General features: G+C 50.2%; 2 protein-coding genes across 2 annotated transcripts; one reads left to right on the top strand and one right to left on the bottom strand.

The window, feature by feature from the left end:
- Positions 1-404: 404 nt before the first annotated feature.
- On the bottom strand, positions 405-5,651 carry EARS2 (glutamyl-tRNA synthetase 2, mitochondrial). The gene is made up of 9 exons (XM_079320925.1): positions 5,278-5,651; positions 4,679-4,834; positions 4,341-4,530; positions 3,445-3,917; positions 2,601-2,709; positions 1,892-2,045; positions 1,656-1,786; positions 1,277-1,412; positions 405-1,067 (listed from the first exon to the last, which is right to left on the bottom strand). The coding sequence occupies exons 1-9, from the start codon at positions 5,405-5,407 to the stop codon at positions 984-986; spliced, it is 1,563 nt and encodes a 520-aa protein (XP_079177051.1). The 5' UTR covers positions 5,408-5,651; the 3' UTR covers positions 405-983.
- Positions 5,652-5,794: 143 nt separating this feature from the next.
- UBFD1 (ubiquitin family domain containing 1) lies at positions 5,795-16,736 on the top strand. Its single transcript, XM_079320926.1, has 6 exons — positions 5,795-6,389; positions 6,468-6,676; positions 7,681-7,746; positions 7,926-8,031; positions 10,996-11,078; positions 12,295-16,736. The coding sequence occupies exons 1-6, from the start codon at positions 5,819-5,821 to the stop codon at positions 12,403-12,405; spliced, it is 1,146 nt and encodes a 381-aa protein (XP_079177052.1). The 5' UTR covers positions 5,795-5,818; the 3' UTR covers positions 12,406-16,736.
- The last annotated feature ends 502 nt before the right edge of the window (positions 16,737-17,238 follow it).

Here is a 17,238-nt window from a genome sequence, read left to right as displayed (position 1 = left end):
AAGTCATCTGCCACTTCTGAATGAATTCAGAACAGAACTCCCATCTTAAAGTTCTTATGCTGAAGCCAGTGGACTTTTAATAAAAAGATGCAAATTTTCAAATAATTATTTCTTTAGATAATTAATATATTTGCAGAAGGAATGAAGGAATTCAGGTAGGAAAAATACATACACAATTTTTTTTCTAGGAAACAGAGATTAGAAATGGGGTCCTTACTGAAGGGCTTAAATCATCAAGTTTGTGTGAGATACTCTTGGGCAACCACATCAGCCCATGTCAGTGTCCATGATCAGCCCACCTGATGCCCATGGTGTGGAAGTGTTCATGGTGAGTGTGGGCTCAGCTCAACACCCCCCTGAGCTCCTCCCCTCACCAGAGTGCAGAATATTGGTGAGACTGGAACCAAAGTCACCACATTAATTTAATAATTAAAAGGGTGTCAGACCAAAGAGGAACAAACATCCCAATCTCCTGATCAGGGGTATTTTCAGCAGAATCACGTGCATGACACAATACACAGGGAGGAAACTGCTGCTGAGCAGCTCACTCAGCCTGGCAGGACACCAGGGCAGCAGCTACATACATGTTTATATACATATATATATAAAAATATCCCCACTGTATTTACTGGGGAACTGTGTTTTGTAGCTGTGGGTACTCTGACTGGGATGCCCACTCCAAAAAGAACTTCATCTGTTGCTGTCAGAAGTTCAGTTACTTTCTGTCCATGTGGTTTCTGAATTTAAATGCTGATTCATGTCATCTTGTCCCACCCATCAAACCAGGCTCCTTGCACAAGGTGACAGCAGGATGGAGCTGAATCTGGACTTGGTTCCTGTCCCAAACAAAGTGGTTTGTGCTCAGTGCAGGTTTGTGCAGACGTGGGAGCAGCACAGGCACCTGTCTGGCCTCAAACCCAGCTCAGAGATGATCACACAGGTGCCACCTGCACCATCCAAGTGAGTGCCACCGACATCCCACGTCAGCTGGACAGTGCTCTGTGGATCCTGCCACACACCTCCTCAGCTCCCAGAGTCACCATCATCTCAGCAACACTCGGGCCATGCTGCAAACAAGAGGGACTCACTGAACACACGGGAACTCAGACTCCTGGCACGTGTCTGTGCATCCTGAACTGACAGAGAGACTGGGAGGGTCAGCAACAGCTCAAAACCTTGGGGTTTCTCTTCCTGAAGGTAAATGCCAGCCCTGGTCAGAGGGACCTGAAGGATTAGCACCAGAGCACACTGCAGGTGATCTCAGAATTGTTTTTACCTGCTGCCCACTGAGCACCAAGCGGAGGAGCTGCATCATGCTGCTGTACTTGGTGTCTCTGGTTTGCTTCTGGAGATCTTTCAGGCCTTTGTTCAGCTCCTCCACAGTGAAGGCAGCTGCCTGCCTTGTCATGAGCCTTTAGGAAAGAAGGTGTCCTTACACTCTGGGACATGAAAACCACAGGATTCCTATCCCTTACCCCTGCCCTGTGCCAGGATGCTCCCTCTGCTCACTAGAAGCAGAGTTCATTCAAAAGAGCAACTTTAAAGTTATGCCACAGACCCGAAAAATCACAGAAAAAGCAGTAATTCTGATTAAGACTACAATTTTCAGTGATGAGGAGCCTTTGATGCCACAGCTCAGACAGCAGCACACTTACCCTATGACCAGTTTTCCTATTTCATCTACTTCTGCAGAAATTGTTTGTAGCTGCTGCCGGGACACTGAGGGTCTGACCCACAGGTAAGAGTAATCACTCGACACCAGATTCTTCAGGAGGCATATGTGACCCTGGGGAAAGAAAGCAAAGCTGGCAGAGCAGAGGGCTGTGCTGTGGAGCAAGTGCAATTCCTCAGCCTGGAGGATGGTGGCACAGTGCTCTGCCACCACTCATACTTTTCTCAGCAGGAGGACTCGCTCCACGTATTCATTTTCCAGAACATCTGGATCCACCTGCTGATCCCCATAGACCAGCTCCACCAGCCCCTGCAGCTCCCTGACGAGCTTCTGGCGCAGCCCCTGGTTCTCAATGTGGCGGCTGAGGTGAACCCTGTAAGGGAAAAGCCCTGCTTTTGCATTGCCTGGGGCTAGACTGGATCACCCCAACCACCCTACACAGAATATTCTGAGCTGGAAGAGACCCACAAGGATCACCAAGTCCAATTCTTAAGGGAGTAATCCATCTGGGGACTGAACCCATGACTTTAGAATTCTTAGCACAATGCTCTGACCAACAGAGCTAAAACTGAAACTGTTAGAAAAGCAACACTTTCCTAATAGCAGTTAGACACTCTCCAAAGAAGCATTTAGCTCTTGTGCCCCACAGGGAGCTGCTGATGAGGCCACTCTTAGCAGCACAATGTCCTAGCAGCACAAGTGTACTTGCAGAAGAACCTTCTGGAAAAGCTAACTCCTAACTCTTTTTAGATGTTATTTTTCTTAGGTTATAAACTTAAAACTTTAGATCCTCCCAGCTATACCCTCCCTCTGCCCAGACTTTCAGTGTTGTCAACCCCACTGTCCAAGCACAGAATGGGAGACAAACCAAGTGCTAGCAATAAATTCTCACTGACATAGTGTTTATTACATTTTACTAATTTTTTACCTGTTGAATTCTGGGAGCGCCTCCAGGTCCAGGAGAGCAGAATGGGTTGTAATTCTGCCTACTTCAAACTGGGAGATCAGCTCCTCCAAAGTCCTCCCCATCTGCTTCTCTGGAACACAACCCAAAGGCAATCACAGGGCTCTGAACAATGACCTCTCTCCTCATGGCACAGGGATGGGCTGAGGAAAGGTGACACAGGACAGCCACCTGTGCAGTGCCAGCAGCAGGGACATCCCCCAGCAGGCACAGGAAGGAACTGGCAGCACACACACGGGATGCTGCCATGGGGCATTCTGCTTGGCTGCTGTCACCTCCCTCAGCAGAACACCTCCCCTCAATCAGCCACACAGAGGTCACACTCAGCCAGGAGGCTGCACTGCCCAAGGAAGATTTCATTCCCAGGCAGAGTTCTCAGAACACAAGTTAATTTGTGATCCCCACACAGCAAGAACCACAAAAGGAGACATTGACTCAACTCCTCGTGCTTTGTCAGGTTAAAGGAAAGGTGGCACAGGTGTCAGACAACATTGCAATTATTAACCACAGAATGCAAGTTTTCCCAAGACTTCACAGAGTTTCTCAGCCTTGAAGTGAGGGCTTTCCCAAGGAAGAACCCCTGAAGCACCTGAGTCAATTTTAATGGCTGCACAGCAGCAGAAAGATTTCTACCATTCCAGCTCCTTCCACAGCAGGTCTGCTGGCACCTCAATGACTGACTGGTTACATTACACCCATTCCCTGATCCCTTCAAACACTGACAAAGTTCTCAGCTATCAAAATAAACCCAGGCCATGCTACAAAGCCAGCATGAAGTGTGCTGGCAGGCAGGAGCCCGTGGTGTTACCTGTGAACCCCGAGCCGCAGTTGGTGACAATGTCCAGCAGTGCCTCTGGCAGGAAGCCATCCCGAGCAAAGCGCTCCAGGAAGATGTCCCCCTGCCTCTTGGACAGCTTGCCACCATCCTTGTTCAGCAGCAGCGGGAGGTGGCCAAACTGAGGGGGCTCCCAGCCAAAGGCTTTGTAGAGAAGCAGGTGCTTGGAAGTGGAAGCCAGCCACTCGGTGCCACGCAGGACATGGGTGATGCCCATGTAGTGATCATCCACCACGTTTGCCAGGTGGTAGGTGGGGAAGCCATCCCCCTTGAGAATCACGGGGTCACCTTCCACCTCAGCCACCTCATGCTTGTTCCAGCCATAGACCAGGTCCTGGAAGGGCTCCACGCCCTTCTCCAGGCGGAAGCGGATGACGCAGTCCAGGCCCTGGGACAGCTTCTGGGCCACTTCCACGGGCGTCAGGTGCCGACACCGGTTGTCGTATCTTTGGAAGATGAGAACAAGACAAGATGAGAACACCAGGCACTCTAACATGCCCAAAACTCTAAGCAGATGCCTAAATTTTAGCTGTAACTTGCCCACTACGCATCCAGTCAAACACCTCATCCCTGGAGAGTGACAAATACCTTCCTTCTCTATGGGCAGCGAGGCACGATCCTATTGCTGACAGGCTTTGTGCAAGGGCACAGTGCCAAGGGGCACAGGAACAGGGTGTTCCAGCCTCGAAGGGCACAGGGACATTCCAGCCCCAAGGGGCACAGGGACATTCCAGCCCTGAGGGGCACAGGAAAAGTGACAGGGGTATTCCAGCCCCAAGGGGCACAGGGACAGGACATACCAGCCCCGAGGGGCACAGGGACAGGGGCGTTCCAGCCCTGAGGGGCACAGGGACAGGCACAGGACATACCGCGGGGTCTGCTGGCTGCGCAGAGCGTCCCTGCGGAGCAGCTCCAGGCGCTGGGGGCTGCAGAAGCAGCGGTAGGCAGCCCCGCTGGCCAGCAGTGCTGCGCTGGCCTGCCCATACAGCTCCAGCCTCAGCGACTGCACGTAGGGCCCGGCGGGGCCGCCGCGCCCGGGGCTCTCGTCCGGGGGAATACCTGCAACACCGGCATGGCAGCAGCTGAACGGCTGGGCTGCCAAAACAGCCCAAAGGCACAGCCAGACCCGCCCCCAGCTGAGCTCTGTCAGCCTCTAAAAGAAAGGCAAGGCTTCAGCAGGTGAAAAATGAAAGATGTTTCTAAATACCTGCCCAGTCCAACATATCTTCTATTCCTTCTGCGGCTCCGGGCACCACCCGATTCTGATCTGTATCCTCCACTCTTAAAATAAAGGTCCCTCGGTGTTTTTTGGCAAAGATATAATTGTACAAAGCAGTCCTAAGGCCACCTAAATGCAGAAAACCTGTAATGGTGGAGAAACCAGAGGAGGTGGTCACAAAGAGGACCCAAGGGACAGTTTTAAATGCGAGCTGGGAGGGCGCTGGATGGTGCCTGCGAAGGCAGCGTCACCGAGGCACCGCAGGAACACAGCTCCGGGGACACCGGCTGTGAAAATGACGACTACTCCCAGGAACAGGGCTCCTGAAGCGACCTGGAAATCCTCATAAGCTGGCACATGCCAACACAGCACTGCCGCTGTACACCGACAGTGACCCCGCACGACCGGGAGGGCACCGGAAGGACGAGCCCCGGAGCTTCGGCAGAAGCACCCCGGGGAGCCAGCAGCCCCCTCGCCACACGCGCCCCTCAAGAGCCCAAATTGATGGTTTCCAACCCAAAACTCCGCCCACGCCGCAGCGGAGCCCCGGGAGTGGGCAGGGGCGGGGCTGCCGAGGGGTCGGTTACCTGTGGGGCTGGGCCCAAACCGGACTCGGGGCCCCTGCTCGGGACCGGATCCCGATCCCGATCCCGATCCCGATCCCGATCCCGATCCCGATCCCGCCGCGCAGCGCAACGCGCGCAGAGCTCGCGCCATCCCGCCACGCGCCCATGTGGCCGCGCCGCCGTTTCCGCCCCGCCGCGGCAGCCAATCCCCGCGCGCGTCGCCGCCGGGGGCGGGGCGTCCCTTAAAGGCGCCGCCAGTTACTTCGTTCTGTCACGCGAGGGGACCGCGGCCCCTGCCACGGGTCCGACAGCGTGGGGGAGTTCCGGTTTCCGGAGCGCTGAGGGGAAGGTTCGGCGCTCCAACCGCCTCTCGGCGCGGCGCGGCTGGTGCTGCAGGGGCGCAATTTGGGGGTCCCACCGCCCCCACGTTGAGAGGCGGGCAGGGGCGACTACGGGAGCCGGCGCGGCCCAGCAGCGGCGGCAGCGGCGGCGGCGTTTCCCGGCGTACCCCGCGGCGGATTGTACACAATCATCATGGCTGCCGCCGCCGCTGCCGCTGCTGATGGTACGAGCGCGGCCGGGAGCCCGCGGTACCCGGAGGTACCCGGAGCCCGCGGTGTTGGGAGCCGGTGGTGCCGAGAGCCCGCGGTGCCCGGAGCCCGCCATGCCGGGAGCTCGCCGTGCCCGGAACCGGCGGTGCCCGGAGCTCGCCGTGCCCGGAACCGGCGGTGCCCGGAACCGGCGGTGCCGGTGCGGGGGGCGCCGGGCCGGGGGGGAGTCGCGCTGCGGGCGCTTTTGGGGGCTGGAGCGGGGCCGGGGCGGGGCGGTGTCCCGTGGGCCGGGGTCTTCCTGTCCGCTCCCCACAGGTGCCGAGGAGCCGGGCATGGAGGCGGAGGCGCAGGAGCTGCCGCTGGGCTGCGGCGGAGGGGACGGCTCGCCGGCGGCCGGGAGGTCTCCGGAGGGTGAGGAGCGCCGGGAGCCTCCGCAGGCGTCCGTCAGCAACGGCGGCGACGAGAACAGCGGCAGGGAGCTGGTGGAGCTGAAGGTGATCTGGAACAAGAACAAATACGACGTGAAGTTCTGCCTGGACAGCACGGGAGCCGAGCTGAAGCAGAAGATCCACTCGCTCACAGGTGCGTCGGGACCGCCGCCGCCTCCCCCGCGCCTCCCTGGCCGCCGCCGCCGCCTCTAATCGCTGTGCTTGTCTCTAGGCCTCCCGCCGGCCATGCAGAAAGTTATGTTCAAGGGACTTCTGCCAGAGGAGAAAACGTTGCGGGAAATCAAAGTGACAAACGGAGCGAAAATAATGGTTGTGGGCTCTACCATCAACGATGTGTTAGCAGTAAATACACCTAAAGAAGCTGCTCAACAAGAGGTCAAAGCTGAGGAAAACAAAAAGGAGCCACTTTGCAGACAAAAGGTAATGAATATCTCAATAATTGCTGGTGTGGGGAAACAGTAGGATTTACATGGTTCTCCTGCAGGCACTTCTGGGTCCCTCCTCAGATCAGGTTGGGGGTTCATTTCTGACAGTTCAGTGTTGGAATGACTCTGGCCAGGGGAGTAGCAGAGAACTGTTTAGTCTAGCAGGAACTGGGGCTTTGCAAGACACTGCTTGTGGTGCCAGGCACAGCCAAGCATTTTGATGAAACTTTTGATGGATGTTAGTGCAAACACAACCCAGATTAACTCTGAAACCTAACTAATTTTTATTGGCACAAAAGAATTTGATCTCCAAAAACTGCTTAAAACAAGCAGTAAGTGAGCAGTTCCCTCAGCATTTCCAGCCTTGATGGGGATGTGGATGTTGAATTCTCCTCTCACATTTGGAGCACAGTGCAGTGGGGCTGCTTTCATGGTCCTGCAATGTGGGGGCTGGTGAAGGATTGTCAGCTCAAGGTATTACCAGCCCTGTACTTTCTTCAAAATAATATTGGTTAAAATTAAGTAGTGCCTCCGTGATGCTGATGGTTTTCTGTGATGTGTCACGGTTCATGGTCAGTATAAGTCCCATTATTTCCTAAAGATGTTCAGCCAGGTGTGAGCTGTGAGTGTGGATTTGAAAGTTACCACTTCTCTGATCCATTCTGGTTTGGTGCTGGATTGCACTGCCAGACGTGGAGGGTTTCTGCCATTCACTGGATGCAATATTTTGTTTTTTACAGACATGTATTTATATGTGTTTATGTTTGAGAAGGCTGTTATCCTTGGCATTATGTTGGAGTTCCATTCATTTTGATAATTGCTTGAGAGTATCTTATAAAGTGCTCAATTCAGTGTGAAGATAACTGATGCCTGTGATAAGTGCTTTGAACAGCCCTCAGCTGTCTCAGTGCCACTGGGATGTGATCAGGGGTCAGCTGGAGGTACACTGCAAAGCTTTGTAATGTTCCTCTGAATTTAATTTCTGTTTTTATGTTTTAGCAACACAGAAAAGTGTTGGATAAAGGAAAACCTGACGATGTGATGCCTTCTGTCAAAGGTGTGCAGGTGCGTGAATAAGGTCTCAGAATCAGAAAAGAGACTCCTCTGTGGTCTGAGACCTTTCCCCACTGGTTCAGTCATTCTTTGCTGTCTCAGCAGAAAGCTGGAAGGATGGGTGGTCCTTATGGTTAAAAAGTTGAGAGTGTGTAGCTTTAGTGGCCCTGACTGGCCGTGTCTCGTTGCAGGAGCGGCTGCCCACGGTGCCGCTGTCCGGCATGTACAACAAGTCAGGGGGCAAAGTCAGACTGACCTTCAAACTCGAGCAAGACCAGCTGTGGATTGGTACAAAAGGTGAGCACCTCTCAGCCTCGGGGTGAGCAGTTGGTGATTGGGCTGTGACTGAGCTGTGTGACCTAGAAAAGCTTCTGCTCTCAGTTGTGTTTAGAGAATGATGTTGGTATTGCAGTGCTTCAGAAAACTTTGTTTCCTTTTCTCATGTGCCATTCCCCCAGGTCAGGGAATAGTACTGGATACTCCACATGGGGTCCTGAAAAGCTGGAGTTCACTGGTGTCAGCAGACTAATAGTCCAGTATGCTGTAAATGATAGTAATTGGGCATTTCTGGCATTTCTCAAAGCACTCCATAAGCAGCATGGATTTGATGCCAGCAGCACACAGGGGCCCAATGGCTTTGCCAAGACTTGGAAGGAAAATTCAGAACTGGGATAGAAACTGATAGTGTTGGCATCTCTGGCACTCTCTGTCCTTCCTGCTGAAATTATGTGGGTGTCTTGTCTCAGTAATGCACGACTGTGGTGCTGTGCAGAGGGGTTGGTTTGCAGTTGTGAGTAGTACCAGGAGGAGCTGGGAATGAAATGGGGGTAATGTGCCTTGCTGAGGATGTCTGTGTCCTGGTTTTGGCTGGGATAGAGTTAGTTTTCTTCCCAGGAGCTGTTTTGCATTCAGGATGGCAGCAGTGCTGATAGCAGTGGATGTTTTGGTTGTTGCTGTGCAGTGCTTTCCTCAGTCAAGGACTGTTTGGTGTCCCAGACTCTGCCTGTGAGGAGGCATGCAGGGAGATGGGAGGGACCTGGCCAGGACAAGTGACCAGAGCTGGCCAAAGGAGTGTTTCCCACCACAGAGCATCATGTGCAGTATAAACTGGGAGCAGCTGTGGGAGGGACTGGTCATTGAAGGTGGTGGATAGGCTGAATATTGGTCAGCAGTGGGGAGCAGCTGTGTTGGGCATCACTGGTTTCTCTGGAGTTCCTTTTTTAATTTTTTGTTTGTTTATTATTATTACCATTAGTAGTAGTAATATATTTTATCTTGTTTCAGTTATTAAACTGTTCTTAGCTCAAACTATGAGTTTTTAACTTTTTTTCCCTGGTTCTCCTCCCCATCCCAGCAGGGCAGGGGGAGTGAGTGGCTGCATGGTGCTGAATTGCTGGCTGGGGCTAAACAGGACCCTGGGATCCCCCCAACTGCCAAGGAAGCTGTGCTTTGACTGGGGTGCCAATACAAAGTGATGATCAGGAGGGGTGGAGGTGCTTACTCCCTGTAAAGCAGCCTAATTGGGTGATGATACTGCCTCCAGCTGTTACAGTAGTTCCAAAGCAAGCAGAAATCTCAAAAGTTTTTGACCCTTTCTTTGTAGGACAGACTTGACTGTGAAGATTTTTTTCTGGCTTTAAAACCTCTCTTGATTCCAGTTGCAGTGATTTCTCCCAGATAGAGTGGTGGAGCAAGACATTGGAAGTGTTTTTAACTCTATAGGTTGGGCAGGCAGATTTTTCTGTTACTGATCCCAGCTTCTAAGTCCATGTTTAATATTTAGGTGACTAATCTCTTCCATCACCCCCTAGATGAGTTTTCAAGTATAGTGTTTCTGAGGTGTTCTACACAGTGTTGCTTAAGCTGTGAATTTGATTTTTCTTGTAGTTGTGTTTCCTGTAACCTGTTCCCCTACTTCCCCAAATCAGCAGCAGCTTGCTGCCCCTGGGGAATGGTTGTATTTGCTGGCTGTTATAGGGAAAAACTCCTTCCTACTCTGAGAAACCCATGACAGAGGCCAGCAAGTAAGGGCTGGAGTACACACATCAGGATGTTCACAGAGCTTGTCATTTTCTGGCCCTGGGGAGTTGGAGCTCTGACCCTCAGCCCTGCAGCCTCCCTGAGTCTCACAGGGGCTTTGTGTAGGAGTTTGTAGTCTGAATTTGGTACAGGCAGCTGTTCCCCAGGTGTTCTGTGTCACTTGCACAGAGGTGTGGATAATGGGGTTTGTCTGTGGGTGGGATACTCAGAGCAGAAATTGATTAGGGGGATGCTAAACAAGGGCAAAGTGGGGTTTTACCTCATGGATGAAGTCACAGGTCTGAACAGGTAGTTCAGAGTGAGCTCAGTTATGAGGCAGAGAATACTTTTCCTTACCTTACTGAGTTTGTCTCTGTTGCTTTCTGTAGGTAGGTTTGAGGTTTTTGGGTCACCAATTAAACAGATCTATCTCAAGAACTCAGAGTTCAGTCTCTGCTTTGTAAAGTGTTTTGGGCATTCTCTGTCTTGTATTCAAGGAGATAATTTTCAGCTGATGCTGGGTGCTTCAACTGAAAGGCAGGCAGGACCTTGGAATTAAGTGTTCAGAAAGGAGTGAGGACAGAGGTGACAGGAACCTCTGGGCCCTGTACTTTGTTGTTCTTGTCGTTGCCTCTGGTCAGCTGATGTCTCTCTGCCATGGAATTGTGGTCTTTTTGGGGCTTGTTTCTCTTACTTGTTTCTTTCTCTGTTTTCTCTTTTATATTCCTTTCTCTGTGTTTCTCTGCACACTGCCTCAGGGTAAAGCCTGGCCTAAGCTTTCAGAGTTAAGGTCAGCATATCTTTGGCAGCTTTTAGGCTTGCTGTTCAGAGTTCAGTGTAATCCTTGGTGCTCAGTCCTGGATATTCTCATACCTGGACTAAATTCCATAGGATGAGCATCCCTGCTGGTCCCAGGGGAGTTCTTAATGGGAAAACATGAAGTAAAGCCTGGGATCTCTCCTCACTCAGTCTAAGCCCAAATCATGAATACTGAAATGCTTCATGTGGTGCAGTGGAGCTCTGTGATCCAGGTTTGGATTCCTTCACTCTACTGGGGTCCAGCTGTGGGGTCTGTGTGGGGTGTGGTGCTGCAGCCACCACATCCTGGGCAGCAGTGTCCAAAACTCACCTGGAGGGGAGACCTGAAGAAGTTTTGGCATTAATGGAGGTGGTGTATGAAATGAATATGAAATACTGCTTCCCCATATGTCAGAAATAATGTTTTGATCAATTTTAATGTAGAGAGAACAGAAAAGTTACCCATGGGGTCCATTAAAAATGTGGTGAGTGAACCTATTGAAGGCCATGAGGATTATCACATGATGGTGAGTAATGGCTCTATTTAATCATATCCATCTAATTCCTTCATGCAGTGCACACCACTGAGGCTGCAGGTCAGAGCAGCTGGAGGTGGATGGTGGAGATGGGGACATGGGACATGGGCTCCTCTCACACTCTCAGCATTTTGGGTCTATATTGAGTATCTGCAGCTGTATGAAAATCCAGACTGGTTTCACACAAACATGAAGTGCTTAAGCATTATTTTGTGAATGCTGACACTGTCCATGACTGTGACAGTGTTAAACCAGTAACCATACTCACAACACAGCTTGTGATTTCTTAATGGTAGTGGTATTTTTTAATACCTGATTTAATTTCCAGATTCTGTGGTGTTTATATGAACAACAGGCCTCAATGGAGGTAAAGAAAAAAGAGGTTTGATGCTGTAGTGTCTTTTCACACTTGTAATTTTCTGAACAACTCACATGGGATCTAGCAAACTTATATTTCAGAAGAGAACTGTGCTAATGTACTGAAATTTTGGCTGTTTGTGTTAATCCAGAGGTTTTTTTAAGATCCTGCTTTTCGAAATACAGTAACTAACTGTTGATGTTGAAGTAAGTTTCTGTTCTATAAGTAGTAAGTTTCCTTCTTTAGGAGGAGGAAAGGGAAATGTTTTTCCTCATAGTCATGGCCTGCAGGAGGGTGCTGCTCTAGTCTCTGTCCAAATACTTGATTTTGGATCAGCCATGTGAGAAGAGGTCCTTTTCAGCATGTGTTGCAATAAACTTACCCACAGCATGGGCAGAGGCTCTGGCATGGCATGGTGCCTCTCTCCTGGGCATAAGAGAGAAGTTGAGAATAGGACATTATGTCTAAATATAAAATCCCATGACTGTAAAAACATGGTCGTTGTCTTGTTTAGTTCCTGTTTGGCTTCTCAGCTCTGTCCTTTCTTTAGAGACTCTGAGTTATGCTCCAGGTTGTCTACCAGAATAATTTCCTCATGTTCTTGAAACTGGCCAGGAGTTCTGGTTGCTGCTGTGATGTTGTAAAAGGGTTTTCTGGTGGTTTTCTCAGTGCTCTGCATCTCTGGCTCTCTGCAATACTCCTTTAATTGCCCACCAAAGAGCTGTGGTGTGCCCCGAGTGCTGCAGGGAGCAGCAGGTGGGACAGGCTGGTCTGGTTTGGCAGTGGATGAGCTGTGCCTGTCCACAGCTCTTTGTTCCCATGTGTAAATGTTGTCATTTTTAATTGCAGGCATTTCAGCTGGGCCCAACAGAAGCATCTTACTACTGGGTCTATTGGGTCCCAACTCAGTATGTGGATGCAATCAAAGACACGGTGCTGGGGAAGTGGCAGTATTTTTGAAAGCACGCTCACCTCTGGCACAGGAAAATGACACAAATCTAAGGACACTGCTGGGAGAGGCCTCCAACATCCCTGGATGTGACAGTCCTGGAACTTATTATTAAAACATGCTAAACGAGGCATGGATGGAAGCCAGAGGTGATGTTCTTTCACCATTAGTTTACTTCTAACTTAAAGATTTCACCATCCCTTTTCTGCAGTCAGCTTCAAACATATTTAAAGCAAATACAATGGAAATCAATAAACCTTAATTCACAAAATATTGTGTGTAATACACTTAAATCTGCTGAGAGTTGATCTTCCAGTTAGTTTTAAAAAGAAAATATTACAGTGTATTATTGAGGATTTTTTACATGGTTTGAACAAAACCAAATATTTTCATAATCTCTCAGTTATCAGCATTAGGCTTAATTTAGTTATTGGTTGTGTCTGGGACTTTGAGGAGCAGATTTTTAAGAATAAACTGTAGCAGTGCACAGCGTTGCTGTTCAGTGAAGCCATATCCTGCTGGCCCTCCAGGGCAGCCTCCACTCCTTGGTAGCAGAACTAATTCTTTGTTTTAACCCAAAGATGCCCTGCTTGTTTGGGATTTTTCCTGGGCTCTGGCAGCTCCAGGTTGGTGTGTGTAGTGTGTTTGGAGCAGGTGAATTCTGCAGGGATGTTTTGTCACAGCAGGTGACCCAGTGCTGCCAGTGTTCCCTCTCGTGCCCATCAGTGCTTCACCTCCTGCCCTGGGCTGCTGCATTTTGGGAGCATTTTCTTGCTCATGTATGTTGCAGTCCAGAATCATTTTGCAGCTGCTGAATTGGCACTGAGCTGTTGGCCTGGGAACACCCTTGTGCTGCCTGGTTGGAACAGGGGGACACATTGACAGTGACATGGATGGAAACACCCTTTTGCTGCCTGGTGGGAACAGGGGGACACAGATCTCACAAAGGGAGGGACCCACTGGAACCTTCCTGCCCTCTTTGGGGTGGTGGCAGTAAGGAAGGCAGAAGCTCAGATGCTGTTTTGTGTTCTTAATAACAGCAGCAGTCTTTGATGAGCTGGATTTGAAAATTTGTAGCAATCATGAATTCAGTGAATCATACTTTAGATTAACCATCCAGCAAGTGATGTTTTGAAGTGTAAACCACCTTCCAGCTTTTGTCCTGCTCCAGCTCACAAGAAGCCCTCACACCTCCTTCTGTCAGAAGGAATGTGCTGCGCCTCGGGCTGTGATGCTCTGTGCCATCCCAGCCATGCATGTGCCATTTCTCTCAGGGGTTCTGAACAGAGCCCTCAGCCCTGGACAGCTGCAAAGGCCACAGTGGGGACATGTGCAGCCAGGCTGGAGCAGCTCCCACATCCCTGCTGTGCATTAGCACTGGAGTTCAGTGCTGGCCCATCCCAGTAGCTCAAACCCATGCAGAAACAGCCTTTTAGGAACAGCTAATCTGAATATGCTCCATGTCCACTTTTCTCTCTCCTTGAGGGAAGAGCCCAGTTGAAACACAGCAGGTGCAAATTCCCAAATGAGCATTTATTTTATTTTTATTTTACTTGAGAGACTGGAAAGCACATTGGCTTTTTGGTAGGTGTTGAGGCCACATATTTCCCTGTAGCCTCTAGATAGCAGCTTTCAGTTTGTGTTTTCTGTTAGAACAGCCACACAATACGAGTTTCATATCCTACATAGAAAGTAGTGATGTGCTTCTTACTCTTGTAGGTTGAGGTATTTCCTTTCAGTGTACAAGCCAGCAGCAGTGTGTCCTGGCAGTGGCTGGGGCCAGAAGAGCACTGTCAGCTCCCCTGGCAGTCCCTTGGAGCAGTGGGGGCAGAGAGGAGCTGGCCTGGCTTTGCTGGTGACAATGTCACGGGTGAAATGCAGCCATCACACTTGTGATTTCCTACTTGTCACTCCTGGTGTTAAGGCTTAAATTAACAATTTGTTACCTGGAGGAAGGTGTAGGCACTACAGGATGAAGTGCAGGGGTGACACTTGCTCTTTCTGTCACCTGGGGCCACACTGGCATTTGTCACCTTGCTGGTTCTATGATGATCAGCTCCTTTTTGCTCCTCAACATGCTCAGACCTGTCTGTGCATCACGTTCTGTTTCCTTTCCTGTCCCTTCACCCCCTTGCTCCTGGGGAGGGCCTGAGTTCCAGCTCCTCCCCAGCTCCTGTGGCTTCTGTGCAGGATGCAGTGACCGGGTGAGTAACTCTGGGGTGAGTGGGGACAGGCACTGAGCACTGCTGGGGCTCAGGGCACTGTCACACCCTGTGCCACACAGGCTCAGCTGTTCTCTGCTGGGCCAGGTACAGCCCAGCAGCTCAAAAAAGACTCAGCACAAACCCCTTGGTTACCTACAAAGCAATTTTAAACATGAAGAAAATACTAGACACTAAGAAAATGTGATCCTGTTGAGGTGCTTCCTTGCAGGTTGGATTTGATTGGAAAAAATTAAATCCTTGGTTTTTTTGTTCTATGTTCAAAATATGAATTAAAATACAGGAAGGTGGCATATAAATGCTTTAGTTGGTGTTTGTTGGCTCAATATCCCAAGCTTCTTGGGACCTCTTTGAAATGAATGTTCTAGTTGAAATTAGCAGCTTTTAAGATCCTTTCTCTTTGGGAATGATGTGGAGTTTTGAATGTTCTGGCATACACCAGTTTTTCCAAGGCAGTTATTGACATTAGGAAACAACCTCTTTTCAGTGGCATAGTGCCACAGTTGCCTCACAGCCATTGCCTCTCTCTTGGCTTTGGGTTTTGCTCTCTGGTCACTGTGACCATCCCAAGGCAGACTCAGCACAGCTCCAGGGAGGAGTTTGGTCCTCAGTGAGACACAGTGTGAGTGAAGTGTGAGAGCACTCAGTATTTGGAGTTGGTGATAAAGATGATTCTGAGATCTGACATCTATTCTGTGGGAAGTTACCAGTAACAGCTGCACAGATGTGTATTTCAGTTAAATTGCAATTTACCAGAGTGCTCTCAGCAGTGACTGGTTCCTGCTGGGTGTAGGTGTGATTCCCTGGGAGCATCCTGGGCTGCCTCTCTGTATGAGGTTGCACTGAGTGTTTTCTGGGCTTGCTACTTGCAGATTAAAGTGTTTGTGAGGTAAGTGCAGGTCCCTGCAGGACACAGCTGGTGTTTGCTGCTCCCAGAGCTCAGACAGTGTCCCCTCCTTGCTGCCATCTCGGGATTCCTCTTGCCAGTGCCCCAGCTCCCTGCCTTGTTCCGTGAGACTGGGTATCACAGCTGTCCCTTCCTACTCTCCATGCCCAGCACTGCAGGTTTCTCCTCCTCTTGCTTGTCCCAAGTTCAGTATTCTTTGCTCTGTTTGTGCATCCCAAGTGTAAGCAGTGCCAGGCTCAGTGCTTTCTTGGGAATGCAGAAGTGTTGCTCGGCCTGGTTGAGGTTTGAATAGAGACTGTCTTGCATGAAGAGCTTGTGTTACTCACATGGTTTCATACCAAGTTTATTGAGTAAATTATTGATTTCCATGAATTAATTAATGAGGAATGTGTAACTACAGTCATGATGTTCTGGTGATGGAAGAGAGTGATCTGGATTCAAAGGAGATAAGAAGCTGTCACCACCACACTGTGTTAGTTCCACACACCATGCCCAGCTTGCACTGCTGGCTGGTGCCCTCTGCTCCGTGCTCCAAGGGCCAAAGAGAAACAATTCCCTGCTGCTGCACTGCCCAGGTGCCACATGGGGTCTGCTCTGCCCCCTGCCCACAGCCACGGTCCTGACCCTGCCTCGGGCACAGCACTCCTTGCTCCCATCCTTGCGGGGCTTCTTTCCAGACTTCACTTCCCTTGCTTTTCTCCCTTTGTAACTTGGTTTTTCCAGTGGAGCTGTGTTCACCCTTGGTTCTGTCCAGCAGTCTCTCCCCACCTGTTACCATGAGGCTGTTGGCATCTTGTTCTCTTAGTGAATGTCCTTGTCACCAGAGTGGAGCTGGGACCAGGAGAGCTGTAGCAAGTCTTGTATGAAATGTGGCCATTTTACCTTCTAGCCAAGGATTCACCTTGGTAGCTCATGGAAGTTCACTCTGTCTTATCCATATTCAAAGCAATTATTTTTTTGTTTTTATATAAAATAAAAAAAAACCCAACTTAGATATTTGTGTCCACTGCAGATTTATTTTAAATGGAATATGTGAGTACCATGTATTATGGTATTTTTAAATAATCTATTGCCTATTTTGGGGGGAGGGAGATGACAAATATTTAGTCTTAGATTTGCACTGCTGGATTTTTTTAAGTGTAACCTTAACTGGTTATCCTGGTGTTTTATTCTGTAAGATTAGTCTTAAGAATTAAAGTTTGATAATTAAGTATTTCTGTGTTTGAGTGTTTCACTATTCTGTGTGTACTGAGCTGCTTCCTCCTGCATGAACAGCTGTGAGCAAAGGGTTTGTAGTGTGTTTCTTTGCAGGAAGATCGACACGGCTGAAATTCAGGAGACCCCACACCTGGTGACACGTCAAAGCTGTGTGTGCCCATCTCCCACGGTGGGGATTTGGATTCTGCTGCCCTGTGCCACTGCACACGCACGGGCAGTGAATTACAGGATGGTCTCTACCTCCCTGCTCAAAACTGGGCTTTAATCTTCTCTTTCCCCGGGATTAGCCCGGTCCTGCGGGGCTGGCCAGCCCTGGCTGCGGTGTCACAGTGCCACTCCCATCGGGTTTCTCACGCTGGACTCGGCTTCGCCTCCGCCTTTAGACCCCTCCTTTCCCCCCACCCCAAACCCCACTGGCACAGCTCAGTAGCCCCCCGTAGGCGCTGGCATCCTCCCAGCGTGTGCCGGCGGGCAGGTTCCCGTTGCCCTGGTGCCCA

This window comes from Erithacus rubecula, assembly GCF_903797595.1.
Source record: "Erithacus rubecula genome assembly, chromosome: 17".
NCBI lineage: Eukaryota > Metazoa > Chordata > Aves > Passeriformes > Muscicapidae > Erithacus > Erithacus rubecula.
This window is presented reverse-complemented; position numbering and strand designations above follow the sequence as displayed.

Bases quoted from the DNA above. Each gene is read 5' to 3' on its own strand.
- EARS2 (XM_079320925.1), bottom strand. From the start codon at position 5,407: ATGGCGCGAGCTCTGCGCGCGTTGCGCTGCGCGGCGGGATCGGGATCG. The intron at 4,531-4,678 runs GTATTTAGAAAC...CCGGTGTTGCAG, and splicing joins AGATATGTTGGACTGGGCAG to GTATTCCCCCGGACGAGAGC. The intron at 2,046-2,600 runs GTAAAAAATTAG...TTTCCCTTACAG, and splicing joins GCGCTCCCAGAATTCAACAG to GGTTCACCTCAGCCGCCACA.
- UBFD1 (XM_079320926.1), top strand. From the start codon at position 5,819: ATGGTACGAGCGCGGCCGGGAGCCCGCGGTACCCGGAGGTACCCGGAG. The intron at 6,390-6,467 runs GTGCGTCGGGAC...GCTTGTCTCTAG, and splicing joins GAAGATCCACTCGCTCACAG to GCCTCCCGCCGGCCATGCAG. The intron at 8,032-10,995 runs GTGAGCACCTCT...ATTTTAATGTAG, and splicing joins GCTGTGGATTGGTACAAAAG to AGAGAACAGAAAAGTTACCC.